General features: G+C 37.8%; 1 protein-coding gene across 1 annotated transcript in view; it reads left to right on the plus strand.

Moving 5' to 3' along the window:
• The window catches only part of LOC110539609 (arylacetamide deacetylase-like 2), a 42375-nt gene extending 32507 nt beyond the window's left edge, over window positions 1-9868 (plus strand). Inside the window, exons 3-5 of the mRNA XM_060376936.1 lie at window positions 3392-3461; window positions 5152-5323; window positions 8810-9868. Of these exons, the coding sequence (XP_060232919.1) occupies window positions 3392-3461; window positions 5152-5323; window positions 8810-9412 (845 nt within the window). The 3' untranslated portion in view covers window positions 9413-9868. The remainder of the gene's footprint in view (window positions 1-3391; window positions 3462-5151; window positions 5324-8809) is intronic.
• The last annotated feature ends 16908 nt before the right edge of the window (window positions 9869-26776 follow it).

A 26776-nucleotide genomic window follows, 5' to 3' on the forward strand; every position in this document is an offset into this window, starting at 1 on the left:
CAGTTGGCCATCAGGCTCAGCATCTGCTTTGGTAGTCTGCAGGGCAGAAGCTTTCAGAGGCCCTCTGTGGCAGGTTTCTAGGTTGTTTCTTGTTTTCTTCTTCTGGCTTTCAGAGGCCCTCTGTAGCAGGTTCCTAGGTTGTTTCCTGTTTTCTTCTTCTTCTGATGTCCATCCTCTTTGCCTCTCAAGATGGGGATTGAGCATTTTAGTTAGGGTCCTCTCTTTTGCTTAGTTTGTTTAGATGTACAGATTTTAGCGGGTTTATCCTATGTTATATGTTTATATAGTGGAGAATGGTTCCCCTTTCTCCACAACCTCTCCAGCATGTGTTGTCCCTTGAATTTTTGATCTTGGCCATTCTGATGGGTGTAAGGTGAAATCTCAGGGTTGTTCTGATTTGCATTTCCCTAATAGCTAATGAGATTGAGCATTTCTTTAAATGCTTCTCTGCCATTTGATATTCCTCTACAGAGTTCTCTGTTTAGCTCTGTTCCCCATTTTTTTTAAAAAATCAGTAGCACTCCTGTATACAAAAGACAAAAGGGCTGAGAAAGAAATTAGGGAAACAACATCCTTCACAGTAGCCCCAAATGACATAAAGTACCTTGGTATAACCCTAACCAAGCAAGTCAAAGACTTGTATGAAAAAAATTTCAAGTCTCTGAAGAAAGAATTAGAAGGTATGCGAAGATGGAAAGATCTCCTATGCTCATGGCTTGGCAGGATTAACATAGTAAAAATGGCCATCTTACCAAAAGCAATCTACAGATTTAATGCAATTCCCATCAAATTGCCAACACAATTCTTTACAGACCTGGAAAGAAAAATTCTCAACTTTGTATGGAATAACAAGAAACTCAGAATTGCTAAAACAATCCCCTACAGTAAAAGATCTTCTGGAGGTATCTCTATACCTGATCTCAAGCTGTACTATAGAGCAACAGTTATAAAAACTGCTTGGTACTGGCATAGAAACAGAATGGTGGATCAATGGAACCGAACAGAAGCCCCAGAAATGAACCCACACACTTATGGACACCTGATTTTTGACAAAGATGCCACAACCATACACTGGAAAAAAGATAGCATCTTCAACAAATGGTGCCGGTCCAACTGGATATCTACATGTAGAAAAATGAAAATAGATCTATACTTATCACCCTGCACAAAACTGAAGTCCAAGTGGATCAAAGACCTCAACATAAAACCAGACACATTAAATCGGCTAGAAAAATAAGTGGGGAATACCCTAGAACTCATTGGCACAGGAGACAACTTCCTGAACAGAACACCAACAGCACAGGCTCTAAGAGCAACAATCAATAAATGGGACCGCATGAAACTGAAAAGCTTCTGTAAAGCAAAGGACACCGTTATCAAAACAAAGCGACTGCCTACAGATTGGGAAAGAATCTTCACCAACCCTTTATCTGACAGAAGACTCATATCACACAATTGCTAGGGCCCAGAGCTCAGTCTGTTGGTCATTGTGCAATCACTGCTGTCCTGCCCCTTAGACACTGTGTCCTAGGTGTCACCCTTCTCCTAATGTCAAATATTTTTAGGCATGGATTAAAATCAAAGAATTTATAAGGAATAGCTGGCGAACATTAATATAATCATGTGAATAATTCACTAATTCCAATGGAGATGAAGATGATAGAGTTAAAAAGTGAGATCACTCAATTGAGATGTGTGGCTCTATCATAGCATGCAGACACATGCACAGCAAAAGACAATCAAATGCAATAGTACTTAGTCTTATGAATCAACTTTAAAAGCTTAGTAAGATTCTTTGGTAAGAAATATTTTTATTTCAAATTATTCAAACATATTCATATTACTCTCATATTTTCTGAATTTGACATGTCTGGGTAATCCTATTAGTGATGTTGAATTGCTTTTTAGTCACCAAGTGCACTGAAGGCCACTGAAGCATACAGACTTCACAGTGTGAACACACCTTCTGTCCAGCTCCTTCCTTCTTACCTCCAGGACCTGAAACCCTTAACCAGAATCCACTCTTCATTTTAAGACAGAAGTCACCAGTGAGCTTGAGGTTAATTGATGAGACTTATGATTCGAAGGTCATGAAATACATCAGTGTATCTTCTGGAGAGAGTGAGATATTTACTTGCATAAATTTAACAAATGCTTTCTAGAGTGTTCACTTTGCTTCTTTAGGATAAGTCATTGAACCTAGAGTTCCCTGATTTGAGTAGTCATAGCTGGCCGGCTTTTCTTGTCTGTTGAGTACAGGTGTTAAGGTTTATTTCTCATGCCCTTCATACGTTTACATGTCTACTGGGTTTTTTAATTCCTGCCCTTATACTAGTGAGTGCATTCCCCACAGAGCTACCTCACCCAACACCCAGAGTTCCTTCTTCCTTTACTTCTTCCTCTTCTCTTATTGCTCTACCTAACTCTTGTAAGTCTATTAAAACTTTGGAGAGCAGTATCACTGCATCGTGCCAGACAGTTTAGATAGTACATTCACCTTTTAACCAGGTGACCATCGCTTTGTTCTTTGCAGCTTCTATTGCCTTGTGATACATTTCAATTTCATCTCTTCCTAATTTTTTCATTAAATTCATAACAAGTTTTAGAAAATACTGAGTACCTTCTCTTTTTACCTACCTAGGTAATGATATTTTCATTCTTAAGTTTGTTTATATGGAATGTAACATTTATCATTTTTTTCGTATATTGAGATAACGTTGTATTCTATACCTAGCATTAAACTAAACTGAAAATTATGATTTTCTTAATGTGGACTTGAGCTTGGTGTGCATTTATTTAATTTAAAAAATTTAAATATATTTTCTACATGGAACATTTATTTTATTTATATGCCTGTACACGTGTACTTGTGTATGTGTGTGCTTATATGTATGTGTATACGTTTGTGTGCATGTGTGTATAGGTGTGTTTGTACACGTGTATGTGTGTAGAAGTGTGTGTGTGCCTGTAGATGTATGCATGTGTGTGTGGACATGTGTGCTTGCATGTGTTTTTGAGTGTATATGTGTGAGGAGGTGTGTGTGTGTGGACATGTGTGCTTGCATGTGTTTTTGAGTGTATATGTGTGAGGAGATATGTGTGTGTGGATGTGTGTGTGTATGAGTATGTAGCATGTATAAGTATGTGTCTATATGATTGTGGAGGTGTGTAGTGAGTGAGTGCATTTGTGTGTGAGTGTGTTTCTGTGAGTGTGTATATGTGTTTGTGTGTGTCTGTGTGTGCATTTGTGTATGTGTGTGCTGGATTTATGGAGTTAGTACGGAAATGCTGCTTCCCTTTCACATTTCTATCACTGTTCCTAGACTTAGCTTTGTTTCTGTAACTTAATAATTCACCAATCACACTTTTGTTTTTATCTCTTTCATTTCAGAGATTCAGCCCTATGATGACCTGAACCGATGGACAGCAAACAAACTTGATGCTGTTGTTGTGGGAATAGAGTAAGAAAATGACAATTTTCATGCTATAGTCATAGCCTTCCCAGACTAGGCTTGATTTACAAAGCAAGTCACCTAAGCTTCTGTCATGGCTGGATCCCTGTTCTGAGCTAGGTTTAAATCATTTTTTTAACATAGAAAGTGCAGCCACTACAGTCTTGGGATGTGTTTAACTTGAGCTACTAATAAAATCACTGTAGGTTAAAATCACTGTAAAATAAAATCACTGTAGGTTAACTGTAGGTTAGATTTACTCACAGACTTAGTAATGTTAGAAGATCAATGTTGGAACTTTCAGGTGTTCCTCAATAAGAATTCTTCATATATCATGACTTTGACCCAAGTTTCCATCATATACCAAGGATGGGAAGATACATGTTACATTAACATTTACTGGATGTACTCTATTTATGAAACCTTCATCATGAGGGTGAATGTTTCCTGCCAACTCCATAGTGCAGAATGGATTTACAGAATTATGGACTTATCTGAATACACTGAAAGGAATCTCTTCACTGCAAGTGTAATAGAAGCAAGTAAATGTACTGGATGGGTCAGTGCTGCCCTTGTAATCAGTCCTTAAAGCAACTAGAATAATTACTTATATTTTCAGAAATATCTGACTTACAATCTTAAGGATGGTCTGCCTTTCCTATTATAATTTCACTATATCTACCACATTATTATTTTATAGAAGATTTTGAAATGCTGTGTTATATTATACTTACTTTTATAATTTTGTATTTCTTTAGGTACTTGTGATTACTTACCTTGTCATGTGTTCATATTTTTAAATTATATATATTTAAAATAAATATTTTATATTTTATTATTTTAAAACATTTAGACACTATTTGAACTATAAAAACCCACAAGAACTATATGAATAACTGTGGAGAGCCAAGCTCTGCCGCGCCCTAAAGATGGCGCTGGCTTCTGCCTCTCGTAGGTAAAAGCTCTAGGTAATCAACTCCTTAATTTGTTGTGTATGTGCATCGGGCTCGCTTCCGCAGTTGTGGATTAATCTGCAGGCGCCAAATAACATTGTTTGTTTTGGTATATAAATAACTGAAGAAGTCTAATTGTTTAAAATGATAGAGATAAATAATAAGACAGCTCAACTGAGGCATGTTCCTGTAATACACAAACATACGCACACACTCACAGAATAAACCATCCAATAGTATATTCTCTTGCTAATAAATTTACAGTGTTTTAGGAAGACCCATAATACACTTGAATAATATTAGGATATCTTAATTATGGAAAAATATTTAAGTATTATTATTAACTATTAAATAATATTATTTCAACAGTGATTCAAATTCTCTGGTTTGTGATATGAAACTCTATATTTTTATAGTATTCTGACTGAAATCAATTCCTAAATGGAGGTACCCATGTATAATTGGAGACCATATTCTCTTATTTTACATTTTACTGGGAAATTCTTTCAATACTTATGGATTACTTTTGAGTCAGCAACTTCACTGAGGGCCTGGTAAATTCTTCAGATACAATGATGTTGAGGTCTCATCCTCTCTCACTCATTGTAGCATAGATCCAGTGCTAAGTCTAAATCTATTTGATGGAATCAAAATAGGGACCAATGTTGTTAATATATCTGTTGGTGAAATTGAAAGAAATCTGTGGTTTTTCTTATTTTTGTTGTTGTCTGTGTTTTTGTGTAAAGGTACAGGCTTGCTCCTCAGTATAAATTCCCAGCTGCCCTTGAAGACTGTGTTCTTGTGGTCAAGTTCTTTCTCCAGGACAAAATCCTTGAAAAGTATGGAGTAGATCCTGCTCGCATTTGTATTTCAGGAGACAGTTCTGGGGCTACGTTGGCAGCAGCAGCAACTCAATTGGTATGTTGTGTTTCTCTAGAGGTTTGACTGTTCTGCCCTGGTGTTCTGATGCTGAGGCCGTCACTCCTCCTGTCTGTCCACAGGGTTTCTCCTTGGCTGCTTCTAGTCTTTACATCTCACTTTAGCAGCTGCACTGGGCACCACAAGCAATTTTCCTTTTACTCTTTTTGTACATGACTCTACATCTTTGAAATAGCTAATGAAATTCTATGAGGTGGCCTACAAGACAGATCTAAAAATAACTCAAGCATTTACCACATGGTATTTGATAGCCAGATCATCTTTGTGACATCATAGCTTTTTTAGTTGAGGAGACATTGCTTAGACATATAACTGCAGCACTTTCCTTCCAACATTACGGAGGCCATAAAATTAGAGAAAGATTCTCTGTATCCTTGGAGTTTAATACTACTCATATATTCTATGGTAATAGCTACAGTCTTCCCCAAAAGTATCAGTGTTACTCCACAAAGGGCTGCTGGAAAAAGTAATGAGCAAATGTTTGTTGTAGATCCACTTCTGTGCCCTGCAATTTCAAATGCTTCTGGTCAGGTGAGACCTGTTATCCAGCTACATGGCCAACATTGAGACTTGTGAAGCTAGTCCTAGGACAGCTCCTAAGTCCTGGATTAACTCAGGCAACAGGAAGTTTTCCATAATTGCTATTTTACAAAAGGATTGCATCTGGAGCTCCCGATCATCAGAGCTTCTCTGGGAGATTTGGTATGTGATATTCTGGAAGAGTTTCAGTGCATTGAGATCCACTATTTTAGGTGTCTAATAATAAAGAATAGTAGTATGAACATACAGTATGAGATACAGGCAGATATTCCTATCATAAAAGTTTAGTAGCTTTAGTACAATGGGTATTGAAAGAAGAGACCAAGTGTCTCAGGACTGCATGGTAATACTAACATTTGGACCTCAGATACTATTCTTCCTAGTCATACCCTTTAAGGCTTCAAGTTTAAGCAACATGTTATTGTTCTGGACTTTTTTTGTTTCTGCTTCTTTTGATTTAAACCTGTGGAAATTTGAAGTACTGCAAAGAAAGTCATTATCCTTGTTCATTTTTCTAAAATGTGAAGAATTTCATTTATAATTCTTTTTTATTTCGTATAAATGCATCTACGTGTGTGCTGGTTCATGCTTAGATGTGTGCTCAAGCATGTAGACATCCATACATTCCATATTTACTTTTGATCTCATTTGAAGTATACTGATTCACTCTTCTTAAGCTGCAACATTCTGACAAGCTAGGTGGACAGTTGAATCCATGGATGCACTTGTCTCTACCTTACATTTGCTGACCTGTGTTCATAACAGGTTTATTCATAATACCTAGAATCTAGAAACAACCCGATGTCCCTCAATGAAGGAATGGATACAGAATTTGTGGTATATTTACACAATGGAATACTACTCAGCAATTAAAAATGAGGAAATCATGAAATGATGGGAACTAGAAAAGATCCTGAGTGAGGTATCCCAGAATAAAAAGACACACATAAGATCTACTCAATTATAAGTGGATATTAGATATATAATATAGGATAAACATACTAAAATATGTATACCTGAAGAAGCTAAGCAAGCAAAAGGACCCTGGGGAAGATGCTCAATCCTCATTCAGAAAGGCATACAGAATAGACATTGGAGAGGGAGAAAACAGGGAATAGGACAGGAGCCACCACAGAGGGTCTCTGATAGAGTTTACCCAGCAATGTATCTAAGCTGATGCTGAGACTCATAGCCAAATTTAGGCAGAGCTGCAGGGAATCTTATGAAAGAAAGGGGAGATAGAAAGACCTGGAGGGGACAGGAGCTCTACAGGGAGAACAATAGAACCAAATTATCTGGGCCCAGGGGTCTTTTTTTGAGGCTGATACTCCAACCAAGAACCATGCAAGGAGAGTTCCTAAACCCCCTGCTCAGATGTTACTCATTTCACCTCAGTCTCCAAGTGGGTTCCCTAGTAAGAGGAGCTGGCATTGTGTCTGACATGAGTTCAGTGGCCTGATCTTTTTAACACCCCCCCCCCTTCATTGTAGCCTTATCAGGGCACAGAGGAAGACAGTGCACCCAGTAATCTTGATACATGGTAGGCTAGTGTCAGATAGAAGGGGAGGAGGTCCTTCCCTGTCATTGGCCTGGAAGTGGGACATGGGAGAAGAGCGAAAGTGGGATTGTGAGGGGACGAGGAAGGGGGCTGTAGCTGGGGGCTACAAAGTGAATACATTTTAATAAATAAAAATTAGTTAATTAAAAAAGAATCTACCAATGCATTTGGGATCACCCTAGTTTGCTTATGGAGAAGCCATCATTTGAATCTCCCTCTGTTTTGGTTTCATGTACCATACTGTTTTCTCCTTGACTCTTCTGATAATACTGCACTCCTTTTTTAGATCAAGAAGACTGTATAACATTCTCTTAGGAAATTGTTTCTTTAATTTGTGGAATCTTATAACTATTGTGTGTGTGTGTGTATTTCTTAGTTGGCCAGACACTTTTCCTTATGTTTTCTTAAAATTTTTCTTAAAATTTCCTCCCATTTTAGATAAATTAACTTCTTGGATGAGGGCCTGTCCTTGACCTAAACAGATCTTGAACTCTCCCATGGAGGGCTGCAGATGCAGACATCTGTGGATATGGCACTACTGTAGATGCACATGAACTGCCTAAGTAATGACCCTTCAGACCTTACTGCAGGTTCTTGCCTGAATTTGCATAAGTAGAAAAGGAAAGGAAGGAGAATCTTCCTACATCTGCAAACTCAGAGCATTTTCTCTTTCTCATAAAGACAGGGATATATACACCAACATTCCACATCTTTTTCTGCTTCATTGATATTATAAATTACCCTGTGTGTTTTCCTAAAGTTAGGATTCGTGTTTGAATTTTTACCTGTAACATGTTAAAGTTCCATTTTAATTTACATGTCAAATTTAGCTTACTTTTACATGTTGTTTTTGTTCATACATACACATTATATATATATAAGATGTGTGTGTGTGTGTGTGTGTGTGTGTGTGTGTGTTTTAAGGATGATGAGTGTGGTGACACATACCTATGACCTGAGCATTTGGGACACAGAGAATGGAAAACAGTGTATTCCAAAACAATATGATATATACAAACATAGCCCCCTCCCTCTCTTTCTCTCTCACATTACACACAATCAGACACCCCAAAATGAATTTTTAAGATGTAGTCTTAAGCACAGTTTTTCCGTTGTCTTCTCTGGAAACCCCTGGCAATGTTTTGTTTGATTACCATACTATGAATAAATGTGAGTAAGTAGAAGCATGCACTGTATTTTCTTTGATGAATGTAGAATGACACATCCTTTCGTCTACAAAGCAATGAGTAAATGTGGGGAGAATAATCACTAGTGTTTACATTTAATGGTATTATTTGCCCTGTTATTAAGATAAAGCTATGAATACATTTGTATAAAATTTTTGAATACACTCTCTATATTTACAGCTCCAGAGTAATTCAGAGTACAAAGATAAAATTAAGGCACAAGCCTTGCTATACCCTGGACTACAGTATATTGACAGTTTGATGCCATCCTATCAAGACTATGAATATGGTCCCATTCTGTCAAGGAAGATGACATTTAAGTTGGCAATGTTATACCTGTCTGAAGACACAGCCCTGAAAGAAGCTATACTGAGAAATGAACACATGCCTGAAGGATCAAGACACCTGTTCAAGTTTGTTAACTGGAGTGACTTTCTTCCTGACAAATATAAAAAGAACCATATTTACACTGAACCAGTTCTTGGCAAACTAAAGGCTTCCTATCCAGCACTCTTAGATAGCAGGCTGTCCCCTTTGCTAGACAGTGACTCCCAGTTACAGAGTTTGCCACTGACCTACATCCTCACTTGTGAACATGACATTGTAAGAGATGATGGATTTATTTATGTTGCACGGCTTAGAAATGTTGGAGTTCAAGTTACTCATGACCACATAGAGGATGGAATTCATGGAGCCCTAACATTCACCATAGCACCAACTTATTTACATTTAGGATTAAGAATAAGAGATAAGTATATTAATTGGTTAGAAAAAAATTTATAAATCAAGTGTGCATGTACATAGGTAGTCATTAGTAATTTTAGCTAAAGTTTAGTCAACATGATTATACCTTGATTTTTAGATAAGCCAAAATTTAGTTTAGTGCAAAGATCATTGTGGTTTCTGATCTGATATAGAAGGACTCTGAAGGGACAAGAGCCCCACAAAGAGACCAACAAAGCCTAAAAAGTTGGGCCTAGGGGTGACTGCAGAGACTAATGCATCAATTAAAAATCATGCATAGAGAGGATTAAGACCCCTTGCTAAGATGTAGCCCAAAGACTACTCAGTGTCCAAGTGGGTACCCTAAAAAGGGGAAAAGAGACAATCTCTGACATGAACTCTGTTTCCTGTTCCTTGAGTGCTTCTTTCTGGTGGAATGACCTAGCCAGCCCACAGAAGGAAGATCCAGGCATCCCTGATGGGACCTGGAAGGCTAGGATCAGAAAGTAGGGGAAGAGGAGGACTTCCCTTATCTGTGGACTAGGGAAGAGGGATGGGCTAGGAAGAGGGAAGGGAGGTGGGACTGGGAGAAGATTTGTGAGGGGGCTACAACTGGGATACAAAGTGAATAAATTGTAAATAATAATAACAATAATGGTCATGATTGTTGTGTATGTTGGAGAAATATATTTAATTCTTTTAATCTTAGTCACTGATGGAGTGAAGGCATTGGCTTATTATTCCCATTACTGTCACGTGTATAGCAATAGATAGTCTCTAAGAATTCAAAAATTGTAGCTCAGGGTTGCAATATTATATATATGCAAAAAGACATGGCAGTTTCCAGGCCATGATAAGAATGGAATGATAGGAAGGAAAATGTTTAAAGGAGAAAACTTGAAATGACAGTTGTGTTTGCATTCTTGGCAAGGTTTCCAATTACATGTTGTCTGTATATGAATTTTATATGCTCAATATAAATTACTCTCTTTTAATCCAGACCTGAAAATTCTATACTCTTTAGAAAGCCCTTCTTTATTGCAGAAAATCTCGTCATCTAACCTGCAAATATTTCCTGTAGTTTAAATATATGAGCCTTATTTATAATTTAGTAAAATCAAACTTAAAGGGAATTAAGTGAACTTCATCCATTGTTACACAGTGATTCATAATCCATGGTGATATCCAAGTGACTATACGTGGCAGTCAGGTTATTCCTGCTGTTTTTCTTAGTTGTTAAAGTGATTCATTAGCACACACAGAGAGTGTACACATAGGAAGCTATATAAGCCGACACTCTCCAACCTATTTGCTTCTTTGCTTGATGGGACCCACACACTTGTCAGCTCAAACAACTGCATAGTAAATAATTTTTATTTCTTTTGGGAGTCATTAAAAACAGTATCTAATTTTCTAAAATGCCAGTGAGTGGGCTGCTTGCATATGGGTTCTTTTACCTGGTTTGATCCTATCGCTAAGCCAGATTTTAAAAACATGCTGAACTGTATTTGTGGATTTGATTTACAACCCAATCCTCATTAAAAAAAAAAAAAAAAGACAAAAAAGAAAAAAATGTTAGTTTTATTTTGGCTTCAGCTTGAGAATTTGTTTTGTTTACCTCAATGATAATCTGCTAACTAATCTCTAAGATTTCATTAATACGAGGCTCTCCTAATATTTAAACACTGGCTATTTCAAACAACCGGGTTTCTTTGCTGTTGCTTTTATCATGCCAGGTAAGATATTCTCTGTGTGGCTTACGGACTGTTCCTCCAGACAAACTGGCATGGAACTGCCGAGATAGAGTGCGTCCAAACCCTGGAAATCGCAAACTTGAGATTAATATTTAATCCTGAGAACAGAAGGTGAGGGACAAAGCTCTCTCCTGCTTTTGTGCCTGCCTCAGGAACAAGTAACACTAAACCCAGGTGGCTAGAGGTGGTCAGTCACATGATCTTGTCACCTCTTATCTTTCCCCTTACAAATGGAACATTGCCAACATTCTAAGTCCCATAACATTCTTCCTCAAAACCCCTCTCCATTGCCCAAGGATTATCAATCCCTGTCTCACATGAAATAAAGTGTGGAGCACCATCTGCTTCACCTAAGTACATCTGAGACTGGCTGCTCATTCTGAACTGTGGCACTTCCTCCTAAAGGATTCATCACTAGACCCTCAGACTGGACTCCCAGTCAGTCAGTCACACAGAACTGCCACAGTCACTGCTAGAGCTCAGTGGCTCTGTGAGCTTTTGCTGCTCACCTCTCCCTGCTGCTCACCTCCCCCTGCTGCGGTGCTGTTCTGCAGGAGTGAGCTGTCAGCTTTCCCTCAGCAGCCAATTGACCCTCCTGAGTCTTTTTGCTGTCTGGCTTGTTTGCCAGAGACCTGAGCTCCCAGAAGCCACCTGGAATGGTATCAGGAGGCCAGCTAAAAGGACAATAACACTTATTACAGAGAATATCTCCTTTTTCTATGCCCCCGACTGGAGCAGAACATAAATAATTTAATTCAGAGTTCTGTCTTTTTCCACCTTAGACCAACAAGACTTGGAACTTCTGGAGAAGCTTGCACCTATGGCTCAGTGCCCAGCAAGCTCTCTGAGGAACATGGAACCACAATTCAACATAACAATTCTTTTTTTGATTTATTTATGAAAGACAAGGGTCGTTGATTGATCTATGTGAAACCAAAAGAGACTAAAATTTTTTTGAATTATCCATTAATCATTTAATAATATGAGCAGACAATGTATAATAAGAACTTGTTTTATATCATTATGAACAAAGACATTGCCAAATGAGGACTGTTAGTTATGCATATATTACCTATAATAATTCACATAGCATTATTGAATGTTTCGACAATAATTTAAGCTTGAAAACCACAGGATACACAACTCTCAATGGGAAGGTTTCATCAAATTCTCCTTCTCAGAGCTCAGGAAACCCTGAGGATGAGGAGGTAGGGATGTGGGAACCAGAGGAGAAGCAGGAAACAAGGAGAACAAATCCCTCAAAAGCCACTGAGCAAAGCTCATATGATCTCACAGAGATTGAAGTAGCAAACACAGGGCTTTCATGGGTCTGCACCAGGTCCTCTATGTATATATTAGAGCTCTTTATGGGAATGCTGAGTGTGTGAATGAGTTGGTCTCTGATTCACGTGCCTTTTCTTAGGGCTCTTTTGCTTCTGTTGGTTTGACTCATCCTGATGAGCAGATTTAATCTGTCTAACACCCAGGACTATTGGCAAATCAGTAACCTGAATCAACTTCTCATCATTGCCTGTGTCACCTCTGAATGTTCCTATATAGTCTTGGAAGCAGCAATTCAGCAAGATCTTCCTAAACTCTTGATAATCATCTAGTTGTGTAGAACAGGTCAGTGGGCAAATTGTCATCAGAATCAAGTTCCCAACAGGAGAGAACATCTCATATTAGCTGATGAACCCAGAGCAGGCTCTAGGGTTGACACAACTACATCACCATTATTAAAAACAGCATAGTAGTTATTATTCTAGTCTCATAATCCTCAAAGCCAAACAAGAATGAACTACAGTCTCAATATTTATTGTTCTGACTGGGGAAATTGTCTGTCAAAAAGAGAAAGCAAAAACTTCCACTAGCAAACCCAAAAATGCAAACACAAGGCAGAAACTATCAAACATTCCCTTAGGAAAAGTCAAGAGATTTTGTACGGATATCCCCACATGTCCTTGCCATGTGTGGATCCAACTCCTCAGCCCTTGCCATAAGGACAGCCTTCTACATTACACTTACCTTTCCCTGAGAGGCTTGGTTTTTGCCTTTTCCTTCCAAACTGCCATTTTAAACTAGAACTCTAGAATCTCTCAGTTAGTGGCCATCGGTCTTTTATTATCTATCTGATGATGACTGGAAAGAAAATAACAAGAATCACTATCATACCTAGTATTATATTCCAATATATAATAAAAGACCAAAAATTCTTAGTCAAAACAAAAATTGAGTGAGTCAAGAATAGTTTTAGCCTCCTGTATTGAGGGAGTTTGTAAGTGAGTATTTGAAGTAGCATTGACCTGAGTATGAAGCTTGTACATTTCCATGGCCAAGTCAGAATTATTCCACACTCCTCACAGATGAGCCTGAATTCGTTCCCATGTAATCTCAGAGCCACTGTAAGGCAGCAGAGTTATACAGAGCCATTTATAATGAGCATGGCATGAAGTGGTAAGCCTATACTTAATATTATGTATTTGAGTCCTCATATATAAAATAAGTTCCTAATAAAGCATTGACTCTGATCTATTAATCTTTTCCTGAGTAATCAACACCAAGGAAACATCTCTGGATAAATTAACATGATCTGCAGTATGTACTTGTTGGGCCAGGACTGTAATAGACACAGACATAGCCCCAACAATATCAATCAATGTCACTTTGTTTGAATCAATCCTATTATGCTCATGCCAGGCTCTTACTGCACAGATAGTTGGTCACCTATGTTCATTACTACTTTATTAACAATAGCCCCAAAATAAAAACAGTCCAGATGCCCAAATGAGGAATGGAAAATGGAAATGTGCTGCATATAATCATTGGACTATTATTCACACAACTTTAAAAATGATACTATAAAATGTATGGACCTGATATAATCATTTTGACTTTTATACTCCAGATATCAAAACCAAATGTTCTGCATTTTCCCTCACATATGACGGATAACTTTGAATCTTTAGATATGTATGTTTAAGTTAAATAACCTTTCAAAGCCACGGAACTAGTAATGTCACACAGGGGATTTCAAGGTATGGGTACAGTTTCAAGGTATGAGTACAGTTAGTATAAGATAGAATTGGATACATTGTAACAGGATATATGAAAAGTGGTGGAGGATGGGAAAGAAGAATAAAAAAAATGGTAGATGAAAAGATAATAAATACTAAAGTTCCTTGAAAAAGCTATATCGAAATGTGCTGCTAGCGGTTGGAGAGAGGGCTCAGAGGTTGAGAGGACTAGCTGCTCTTCCCAAGGTCCTGAGTTCAATTCCAAGGAACCACATGGTGTCTCACAACCATCTGTAATGAGGTCTGGTGCTGTCTTCTCCTGTGCACATGTACATGCAAGCAGAACACTGTGTACATAATAAATAAATAAATCGTAAAAGAAAAAGATGATCTTAAAGAAAAGAAATGTGCTATTGGAAAATAATTTCCTGAAATATACACACATGTATATATAAATGTTGTTAACCTATACCAGAGGGTCAGTGCTTTCTCCAGACAAAACCAGTTTTGCAATAATTAGCCCAGTGCTGGAAATGAGTTACCTCTTCTGGAGGTGTTGGCCAATGGGGTCTCCTGTACTCTCCAAACATTGCAGACTGTCGCCATCGCTCTTTAACTTGAAGGTAAGATCCTGTGTCTGAAGACACCACATACTGGAGACATAGGATAGAGAGAAATCTAGTTTGTACTGACCTGGTAGATTAATCCTTACTGGCTATCTGCCATATTGCTGGGAGGTTGTATGAATGCTAACAAGGGAAAATCTCAACAGCTGTGTCATCAAATTGCAGACCCTGCATGGTACAACAATGATTGCCCAGACAAGATTTGTATAATAGTGGCTTGAATGTTGTAGGGTAACTGCCCACCAAATTTTGATTGAATTTAAGTGTGATCCTCAAAATAGAATTCATGCCTGGTACTACAAACTGTGAAAACAAACAAACAAACAAACAAACAAACAAGCAAGAAACAAATTACCCTGCCCTGCCTACACGAATTGCAGAGATAAGGAGGGAACAAACATTGAGGAAATATCCAACCAATAATTGACCCAACCTGAGACCCATCCCCCAGTAGAGAGCCAAACACTGGCACTATTAATGATGCTCTGCTATGCTTTCAGACAGGAACCTGATTTGACTATTATCTGGGAGGCTCCAGACAGCAGCAGATGGAGAAAAATGCTGAGACTTGCAGTAAAGCTCAGGGTGAATTATGCAAGTGTTAGCGGAAGATGGAAGGACCAGGTGTGGACATGAGCCTCACAAGAAGAACAGCAGAGATAACTAACCCAGTGTCATGGGGGATTACAGAGACTGAGACATCAACAAAGGAACATGCATGGTTTGGACCTAGGCCCCCTGCACATATGTCTGTATTGGTTGGAGGAGTTCTGTCTAAAATGGACTGTTTTACCTGCTCTTGGATCACTTCCCCTTGGTAGCACTGTCTTGCCTGGCCTCAGGGAATGAGGATATGTTCAGTCCTAATGTGACTTAATGTGCTAGGGAGGGTTGATATGGGGGGCTCTCCTTTTCTGGGGGAAAGAAAGAGGGGAATGGGGAACAAAAGAAAGAGGTTGGAATGGGAGGCAAGGTGGGAGGAAACACCCTTTGGATGTTAAATGAAGAAACTGAAAAAGAATTAAAAATGAAAGAAACAAAACAAAATAAAACAAAAAAATATGGCTGGATAGGTCATAGGCCCAGAGGAGAATCTGATATGTTATCCTGCTAACTTAAAACACTAAAAAAGCACCATATATATCCTTGTTTTTGTGGACATAGATCAGTGTATCTTTTAGCCACCATCAGATAAACCTCATTTGCAGTAAATGGTAAATAATAAGAGACTCCTACCTGATCAGTGTGCCTGGAATAAGAGACTGTGGAACACTCAGCTTTACTAAGACAAACCTTCCACCCAGTACTCATGAATAACCATGAAAGAGGATTGATTTAGTTCCATGAGCAGTTAAGACAGGAGGAGATGTACTGTGCCGCTTGGAGCAGAAAAAGGCACCAGGACACTTCAAAGTGCAGGCAAGCATGTACTGTAAGGGGTGTGTAATTGTTCAAGAGATTAGAACCATGAAAGAGAAGCTTTCTGCATTGCAGAAAAGCAACTGAAAAGGTGCTCAAGAGTGAGACTCCAGCAAGAAAAACATCCTAATGGGTTTCTTAGTCCACAAAAATAATTGCCTAGAACAATTTTCATCATCTTCAATGTACAGAAGCTGCTATAGCTCTGGTCCAAGAGTACCAGAGTTCATCACAAATTGACAGCCAAACGTGTAATTGTTTCCCATGTGATACTAACTTTAGAGTCATTAATGCTGTAAGAGTCAGGAGATAATGGATTTCCCCCAGGGTTTCACAGATAACAACTGCAATCAGAAAATATATCTGAAGATCAGAGTCCTAAGAGAAGGTTCAGTGAGGTAACAGGCCTGGCCTGGCTCCCCAACTCCCTTTCACTTTGTAATGATAGGAACTGTCTGTCTGCTGAAAGCCAGATGCCTGCTTCATTGTGGCTAGCAAATGAACATCAACAAAAACAGCCTGAAAATTTCTACAACTGATAAGAACTCTTTTTTTTTGTTTTCTGTATTTATTTATTTATTTTTATTAATTACAGTTCATTCACTTTGTATCCCCCATACCTCCTTCCCTCCTCCCTTCCTAATCCCACCCTCCCTCTTCCCCACCCTTGTCCCTCTCCCAGTCCACTGAAAAGAGAGGTCCTCATCCCTTTTCCTCTGATCCTAGTCTATCAGGTCTCATCAGGAGTGGCTGCATTGTCTTCTGTGGCCTGGTAAGGCTGCTCCCCCTCAGGGGGAGGTGATCAAAGAGAAGGCAAATCAGTTCATGTCAGAGACAGTCCCTGTTCCCATTACTATGGAGGCCATTTGGATACTTAACTATCATAGGCTACCTCTGTGCAGGGGTTCCAGGCCATCTCCTGATACCCTCTGCCAATCAGTAGAAAATCAGAACTCTGCAGTTTGCACCTGAGCTTAAAAAGTCTAATCTCCCCAACACACCATTCTGTTTTTCCACAGTTGCAGCTGAAGTCAGAAACTGATGGGAAGTAAAAACCAACTGATGCTAGAAGTGGGTGAGTAGGGCAGACTCCTAAATGTTATCTGAGCTCCTGCTGTTTCCATGGTCAAAGAACTGAGGCATCTTTGTAAGGAATTTTACTGTAAAGCCACATTCTTTCTGTCTTTTTCTCTCTCTGCATCTCTTTCTTTGTCTTTCTCTGTGTGTCTATTGTTTTAATATGGGTAGTGGTCTTAAACTGTAGCTCTGGCTTCCTGTATGTTCATTTTGAACTCATGATTCTTCCATATGTACTCCTCATGCTGGGCTTTCAACAGTACCCTATCATGTCTGCCTTACTTTCCTTTCTTTCTGGCCTTCGACTAAGATCATTTTCCTTTTAGAGGTGCTCACCTTCTGTGCTGTGTGACTTGACATTTGAGATCTCCAGCCTTGTTTTTCTCTAGTTTGCTCTTTGTTAGGTTTGTAAAAAACAAAAAAAAAGAAAGAAAACAAAACAAAACCTCAGATATATATCAGATTCCTGAATTTTGGAAGCATGTCTCTTATGATTTTTTATCCTTAATTTTATTTGTCTGTATTATAGTCTTTAGCCTTTAGGCTGTTTTGTTTTGTGTGTTTTTTTTTCCTCCCCTTGTCCCTATTTTTGGTAAAATAGCACCAGAAGATCGATTTTTATCTTTCTTGTGCTATGCTGACTGTCCCACTAAGATGAGTTTCTCTGAGATTAAAGAACTTTCTACTCTCATAATGTTTCTGCTCTTCATGAAAATTGTCAATAGATATGTCTTGACACATTCTGTTGCACAAAGACATACATTCATATGACCTGTTACAACAGTGGTCTGATCTTGGAACCTCATGTTCAATGAATGTTGATGTATTGACACCTTACCTGGGAGAATTACCTTCTACCTTTGTCTTGCTTTTTAGCAATTGATATATGAGGTGGCATTTGACTCTCCACACAGATAAGTTTGCAGACGATTTATCATGGTATACAAAATTCTGTGCTTTGGATTCTTTTGTGTCCTCTTTGCCTAGTACATATGTACATCCATACCAGAAAACACTGAAGAATGCTGGAAAGTGAGAATGAAAGACGCTGTTGTGAAAATGTCATCACTTGTAATATTCCCTCCCCCGCGCCCCGGGAAATTGGGAAACCTTGTGACAAATATATATGAAGTTTCCTTTAGTTAGTATTTTGAAAGAGACTTTGCTTTTCTTTAGTGCTATATCTACCAAGTAATATTATAGTTTATGTGGTTAAACTCTTAATCATTAATATAGCTTTATTAACTATTGAAGGACACACAATGTTTGTAAGATGCTATTTCTAAAGTTAATTATGTATTGACAACACAAAATAACATTCCTAATGAATGTTTGAGTAATTGTTCATATGCTTACATATAATTGATACTTTTCACAAAACATAAGCACATACATCTGCTTGAAATTATGTGTACAATTCATTCGCAGTATAAAATTTCAGAGTATTTTTAACCTTCCACTATTTTAATATCTTTTTTCCTTTTGAGGTAGTTCCTATGCTTCTAATACTCAAAACAATGTATTCTTCTGCCTGCCAGAATTTGGTTTACATAAATCAATACTGACTGTTTTACTAATTAACTCAATGGTAATCATAATTTCATTACAAGATTATACAAGTGTTATGGTATTCATATAAATTTTATTTTAATAATCAGAAAATTGTCATGTTAGTGGCATTTATTTTTATTTTTCATGTCATGTCATTTTATAACTACAAAAACTTAGAGCTTACTATCCTTTCTGATTTTGCATTAGTTTGTTGTGATATACCATCTGTGAAATCCACTAGAAAGCTACATTGTGTACTTTTTTTGAGCACAATGTGTGCTATATTGTCTTGTCCTCCTCATGTCTCAGAGGCCACATCTTAGCACCTACTGTTGTTCCTGTCTGTCTTTAGGTCCCATGCTGTTAAGATCCAGATTTTGTAATGATAGTACTCAAGAACACACCATGTTCTCTTTTACCAAAATGTGCTTCTGCCTGGAAGCCTCATGGCTATTGTGACAATAGGAAGGTTCTATTTAAAATCTTGGAAGTTTCCAGCTGTTAGTTCATCAAATATAAATTTTCTGCTGTAGCCTTTCATCACTTTTCTCCAAGTAGACAAATGTCAAATCGTTAGTCTTAAATATGTTATTTTTAGTTTCTATTACTGTTTCTATTTTAGATTGTATATTTCATTTTGATATTTTTTTCAAATTCAATGAATCTTTCTTTGTCATATTTTTTTCAATTAAAGTTTATGAACAAATATTTTGTTTTGGAGAATTTCCAAGTTCTGTTGTAACTCTTTCATTGAATCATTCTTAATACACTTTTCTTAAGACCATCTGTTATTTAATTTGTTCCCAAATGATTCATCTTTACCTTATAGAACATAAACATAATAGTTGTTTTTAAATGATTGACTTTAGAGGTAGACATTCTCATTTAACATTTTTTATTTTGTTTCCCTCAGTGAGATAGTCTCATTTGTTGTTTTTTTTTTTTTTTTTTTGAGAGGGGGGCAGGTAATTATGGTTTGTATCGTGCGTATTCTGAGTATCGTGGTGTGGTGGCTTAGATGAGTGTCTGCTATATGCTTACATGGTATATTTTAATCCTCGAGTCCCAGTCATTGGAGAGTATTCCCAGTTATTTGGGAAGCGTTTGGAGGAGCTGGGTCAGTGGGCACCAGTTTTCAGGTTTCAAGAGTCTTGTGATTCACAAAGCTTTTTCTCTCTGCCTTATGGTTTTGTATCACAATCTCAGCTTGCAAATGCATCTTTGCTTTAATATTATGGACTCTAACCCTTTCAAAGTCTAAGACAAATTAAGTGCTTTCTTTTATAAGTTACCTTGATGACAGTGTTTTATTGCACCAATAGAAAAATAAGTAATTCACTTTGAGCTTTTCAAAATTTCTAATAAGACTATAGACTATTTTTGCCACTGCTTTGTTTTGGGATTCTATCAGTCAGGTTATCAAGAGACTAAAAGAGACAATATATTTATATTTGTTTAACATATTCAAGAAGATTATTAGATAAGAATTTTAAGAATTAATTATATCCACTTTTTTTGTTATCTCCAACAATTGTCATTATTTTTTTATTCTGCATTCAATATAAAATCTCCAAGAAGGCTAAAACTAACTTGGGAATGCATCTGATTTAATTAATAAATTGCCAATGCCATAGCAATTGATGGCCAATAAAATACTTTAACTAGTAATGGTAGTGGCTTTGTTAAGTGGATTAAAACACTGTTATCAGCAAAAAGACATTCACAGATAATAAGCTTATCAAAAGAAGAATTATCTATACTTCTATCCTGAGACATTTACGTTAATACATGTTTCTAAAATATTCTAGTAACAAATATCTATATCTATATAGCTACTTTAATTGAACTAGTAGTTACATGTTAGAAAACTGATTAGAAATAACCAGTAAGAGATACTTTCTTCAGCTATAGAAATAGAGTACTTTATGGAAAAGATAAGTAACATCTTTGTAGTTAAAAATAGAAACTTATATTATTAGTTATATAGTAATTAAATAATTATATTTTGATATTGAAATGGGTTGAAGGATAGGCCGATGATGTAATGGATAAAACATTTGCTGTAAATGCAAAAAGCATGAGTTTGAAAGTTCACTTCCACATACAACTAAATAGAGTGGTATTCATTTATGACCTGGTGGCTCCCGCAGTGGCTTGGGCAGATGAGATGAGAGAATCCTGCAAGTTCATGGGCTGGAAGAACTGGCATGTGCAATGGCAAAGAAGAGCAGACCCTAACTGAAACAATAAGGAAACTCATAACCAACATCTGAAAGTATCTGCTGGCTTCCATGGAAACATGGCACCTACATGCCTGCACACACACACACACACACACACACTCACTCACAAAGTTAAATTTTAAAAATTGAAACTAAATTTAATAAATAAACAATAAATAAAATGTTGGAGATATGCATACAAAGAACAGAAGCATAAAATGTTACTTCCAGATTGTATTTTTAGATAAAACATACACTTAAGAAGATCCTAGCCCAATGAAATGTACAAGAACAAAATTTTGTGGTATCAAATGAGATTATTTCTGTTTTCAAACATTGCATGCTTGGGATTTCTTTTTCCATGCTTGACAGTCTCATACATTCATGTGATAATTTCCCCTCTCCTCTGCTGAAACTTTTGTCAGATTACTCTTTCAATCTTTACATCATCTTTCTCTGTGAGACCCAATTAGTTTAATCAATTTCTTGCCTTGACATAGGGCAAGGTTATGTGCCATAGAAAGGGCAATTCTACCACTGAAAAAACTGATAAGCCCTCCATCCCCAACAATTAACTGTGTGTGTTTCCTGAGGTTGAAGTGGGGCTTCATGAACAACTTCCTCATTCATCACACAATGTTGACTGTCCCAGTATTACAAAAGTCATGTGCAGATGACATTATTGAGACCTCTAGAGCAAAAATTATAGTCCGTTTTTAGGACATGTATTAAGTCTAATTTTTTTTTAAGAATCCCTCAATACTTTTATGTTTTCTAAAGCAAGAATGATAATTATTTGAATTGCTTGGCATAAATGTTTTCTGACTGTATTTGTCTTTATACTTGACTAATACTATTTTTAATATAAGTTTTTATTTTTTATATTAATTACAATTTATTCACTTTGTATCCCAGCTGTAGACCCCTCTGTCATTCTCTCCCAGTCTCACCCTCCCTCTCTCTTCTCCTCCTCCTCCCATGACTCTTTAAGTCCACTGATAGCGGAGGTCCTCCTCCCATTCCATCTGAACCTAGTTTATCAGGTCTCATCAGGAGTGGCTGCATTGTCTTCCTCTAGGGCTTTGTAAGGTTGCTCCCCCCTCAGAGGTAGGTGATCAAAGAGCCAGCTACTGATTTCATGTCACAGATAGTCCATGTTCCCCTTACTAGGCTATTCACTTGGATACTGAGGACTATCTGTGCAGGGGTTCTAGGTTATCTCCATGCATACTTCTTGGTTGGATTATCAGTCTCAGAAAAGACCCCCAGGCTCAGATTCCTTGGTTCTGTTGCTCTCCTTGTGGAGCTCCTGTCTGCTCTAGGTCTTTATATTTCCCCCTTCTTTCATAAGATTCCCTGTACTCTGCCCAAACTTTGGCTATGACCCTCAGCATCTACTTTGATACACTGCTGGGTAAAGTTTATCAAAGGTACATTGTGGTAGGCTCCTGTCCTGTTTCCTGTTTTCTGCCTCTTCCAATGTCTGTCCCATTTTCCTTTCTGAATGAGAATTGATCATCTTACTCTGGGTCCTCCTTCTTGCTTAACTTCTTTAGGTGTACATGCTTTAGTATGTTTATCCTATACTCTATGTCTAATGTCCACTTATAATTGAGTTTACACTGTGTGTGTCTTTCTGCTTCTGGGATACCTCACTCAGGGTGATCTTTTCTTGATTCTACCTTTTGCCTGCAAATTTCATGATTTCCTTGTTTTTAATTTCTGAATAGAGGTCCATTGTATAAATGTACCACAATTTATGTATCCATTCCTCTGTTGAGGGGCATCTGGGTTGTTTACAGATTCTGGCTATTACAAAAAAGCTGAAAAGCTGCTATGAACATGGTTGAGCAAATGTCATTGTTGTGTACTAGGATATTTTGGATATATGCCCAGGAGTAGAATAGCTGGATCTTGGGGAATCACCATTCTTAAGTGTCTGAGAAAGCACAGGATTGATTTCCAAAGTGGTTGTACAAGTTTACATTCCCATCTGCAATGGAGGAGGATTCCCCTTTCTAGACAACTTTTCCAGCATGTATTGTCACTTGAGTTTTTCATCTTAGCCATTCTGATGTGTGTAAAGTGAAATCTCAGGGTCGTTTTGAGTTGTGTTTCCCTGATGACTAAGGATGTTCAGCATTTCTTTACATGTTTCTCTATTATTTGTTATTCCTCTATAGAGAATTCTCTGTTTAGCCAAGTACCCCATTTTTAAATTGGATTACTTGATTTGTTGCTATTTAACTTCTTAAGTTCTTTATATATTCTGGTTATTAGCCATCTGTCAGATAAAGTTGTTTTTTTTAAATGTCCTTTCCCAGTCTTAGACTGTCATTTGGTTCTGATGACAGTGTCCTTTGCTTTACAGAAGTCAATTTCATGAAGTCCCATTTGTTGCTTGTTGGTCTTAGAGCCTGTGCTGTTGTTATTTTGTTCAGGAAGTTGTCTACTGTGCCAATGAGTTCAAATCTCTTACCCACTTTTTCTTCTTACAGATTTAGTGTGTCTGGTTTTATTTTGAGGCCTTTGATCCACTTGTGCTTTAGTTTTGTGCAAAGTAATAAAATAATATTTTTATTGTTTTGAACATATTAAGAGTCTTGCTCCTGCTTCGCCTCTCCTGCTTGGGCACAGACAGTAAACTCAGGGAAAGTAAGCTGGGCTTGGGTCCCAAGACCCATCGTCTGTCACCCTGAGGAGGCCTGTAGGGTGTCATCATGGAGTTTTCAGCTTGGAGCTTTCTCTTCCAGCTCCCTATATGTCTACCTTGGACACAGAAAGTGAAGCCAGTGGAAGAACACCAGGGAAGCTAACAGCAGAGATAACCAGATGGGTAGAGGTCATAACCAATGGCCTAAGATCATAACCAATAAAACTCAGAGTCATATGACACCATTGGATACAAGCAGTCCTACCACATTGGAAAACAGTATGCCCTAGAGATACTATCACATCAGAAGACCAAGAAAAAGATTTTAAATTTGACATTATAAATATGTTAGAGGCCTTAATGGAGGAAAATAAATCTGACAAAGAAATATAGGAAATTACAATCAAACAGGTAAAGGATGTAAATCAATCCCCAAAGTAAATGCAGGAAAATGCAATTAAATGAGAGAAAGAAATGAATAAAGCTTTTTAGGACCTAAAACTAGAACTAGTAGCAACACACATACACATACACATACACACGCACACACACAGACACACACACAACTCACACACAATATCTATTTCAATCCTGTAGATGGAAAACCTAGGGAAGAAAACAGGAACTAAAAACACAGGCATCACCAACAGACTATAAGAGATGGAAGAGCGAATCTCAGGTGTAGAAGATACTACTGAAGAAATCAATACATCAGTCAAAGAATGAGTTACATCCAAAATGTTCCCGACACAACATTCAAGAAATCTGGGACACTATGAAAAGACCAAGCCTCTTGAATAATAGGAATAGAAGAAGACTCCCACTCCAAGTCCAAGAAAATACTTTTTTTTCTTTTTCTTTTTCTTTTTGATTTTATTATTATTTTTTTATCAGTTACATTTTATTAACTCTGTATCCCAGCCATGTCCCTATCCCTCATTCCCTCCCAGTCCCTCCCTCCCTCCCTCATCTCCACCGTGCCTCTTTCCAAGTCCACTGATGGGGGGACCTCCTCCCCATTCATCTGATCCTGTTTTATCAGGTATCTTCAGGACTGGCTGCAAAGCCCTCCTCTGTGGCCTAACAGGACTGCTCCTCCCTTCGGGGGTGGGGAGACCGAAGAGCCAGTCATTGAGTTCCTGTTAGAAATAGTCCTTGTTCCCCTCATTTTGGGAAACCAATTTTAACAAAATCATAGAAGAAAACATTCCCAACCTAAAGAAAGATTGCCTATAAACATACAAAAAGCTTGCAGAACACCAAAGAGATTGGACCAGAAAAGAAAATCATCCAGCTACATAATAATCAAGACAGCAATCAAACAAAACAAAGAGAGAATATTAAAAGCTACAAGGAAAAAAAAAGACAAGTCACACATAAAGGCAGACTTATTTGAATTACACCTGAATTCTCTTGCTTAGTTTCTTTAGAGGCACAGGTTTTAGTGGGTTTGTCCTATGTTGTATGTGTATTTGAGTGAGTATATACCATGTGTGTCTTTTTGCTTCTGGGACAACTCACTCAGGATGATCCTTTCCAGATCCCACCATTTACCTGCAAATTTCATGATTTCCTTATTTTTCATTGCTGAGTAATATTCCATTGTGTAGATGTACCACAATTTCTGCATCCATTCTTCAGTTGAGGGGCATCTGGGTTGTTTCCAGCTTCTGGCTATTACAAATAAAGCTGCTACAAACATGGTTGAGCAAATGTCCTTTTTGTGTACTTGAGCCTCTTTTGGATATATGCCCAGGAGTGGTATGGCTGGATCTTGAGGAAGCGTTACTCCTAGTTGTCTGAGAAAGCGCCAGATTGATTTCTAGAGTGGCTGTACAAGTTTACATTCCCACCAGCAGTGGAGAAGGGTTCCCCTTTCTCCACAACCTCTCCAGCATGTGTTGTCACTTGAGTTTTTGATCTTGGCAATTCTCATGGGTGTAAGGTGAAATCTCAGGGTTGTTTTGATTTACATTTCCCTAATGGCTAGTGAGGTTGAGCATTTCTTTAAGTGCTTCTCTGCCATTCGATATTCCTCTACAGAGAATTCTCTGTTTAGCTCTGTTCCCCATTTTTTAAGTGGATTACTTGGTTTGCTGCTTTTCAGCTTCTTTAGTTCTTTATATATACTGGATATGAGTCCTCTGTCAGAAGGTGAAGTTGGTGAAGATTCTTTCCCAATCTGTAGGCAGTCGTTTTGTTTTGATGACGGTGTCCTTTGCTTTGCAGAAGCTTTTCAGTTTCATGAGGTCTCATTTATTGATTGTTGCTCTTAGAGCCTGTGCTCTTGGTGTTCTGTTCAGGAAGTTCTCTCCTGTACCAATGAGTTCTAGGGTATTCCCCACTTTTTTTTTCTAGCCGATTTAATTTGTCTGGTTTTATGTTGGGGTCTTTGATCCACTTGGACTTCAGTTTTGTGCAGGGTGATAAGTATGGATCTATTTTCATTTTTTTACATGTAGACATCCAGTTAGACCAGCACCATTTGTTGAAGATGCTATCTTTTTTCCATTGAATGGTTTTGGCGTCTTTGTCAAAGTTCAGGTGTCCATAAGTGTGTGGGTTTATTTCTGGGTCCTTTGTTCAGTTCCATTGATCCACCATTCTGTTTCTATGCCAGTACCATGCAGTTTTTAAAACTGTTGCTCTATAGTACAACTTAAGATCAGGGATGGAGATACCTCCAGAAGATCTTTTATTGTAGAGGATTGTTTTAGCAATTCTGGGTTTCTTGTTATTCCATATGAAGTTGAGAATTTCTTTTTGCAGGGTATAGTAGCCTGGGCTGACATCTGTGTTCTCTTAGGGTCTGCATGATATCCGTCCAGGCCCTTCTGGCTTTCATAGTCTCTGTTGAAAAGTCAGGTGTGATCCTAATGGGTTTGCCATTATATGTTACTTGGCCTTTTTCCCTTGCAGCTTTTAGTATTTTTTCTTTGTTCTGTATACTTACTGTTTTGATTATTATGTGGCAGGAGGATTTTCTTTTCTGGTCTAATTTGTTGGGTGTTCTGTAGGCCTCATGTATTCTAATTGGCCTCTCTTTTAGCTTGGGGAAATTTTCTTCAATGATTTTGTTGAAAATATTTTCTGGGCCTTGGAGAAGGG

Source organism: Meriones unguiculatus, chromosome 2, assembly GCF_030254825.1.
Source record: "Meriones unguiculatus strain TT.TT164.6M chromosome 2, Bangor_MerUng_6.1, whole genome shotgun sequence".
NCBI classification, from domain to species: domain Eukaryota; kingdom Metazoa; phylum Chordata; class Mammalia; order Rodentia; family Muridae; genus Meriones; species Meriones unguiculatus.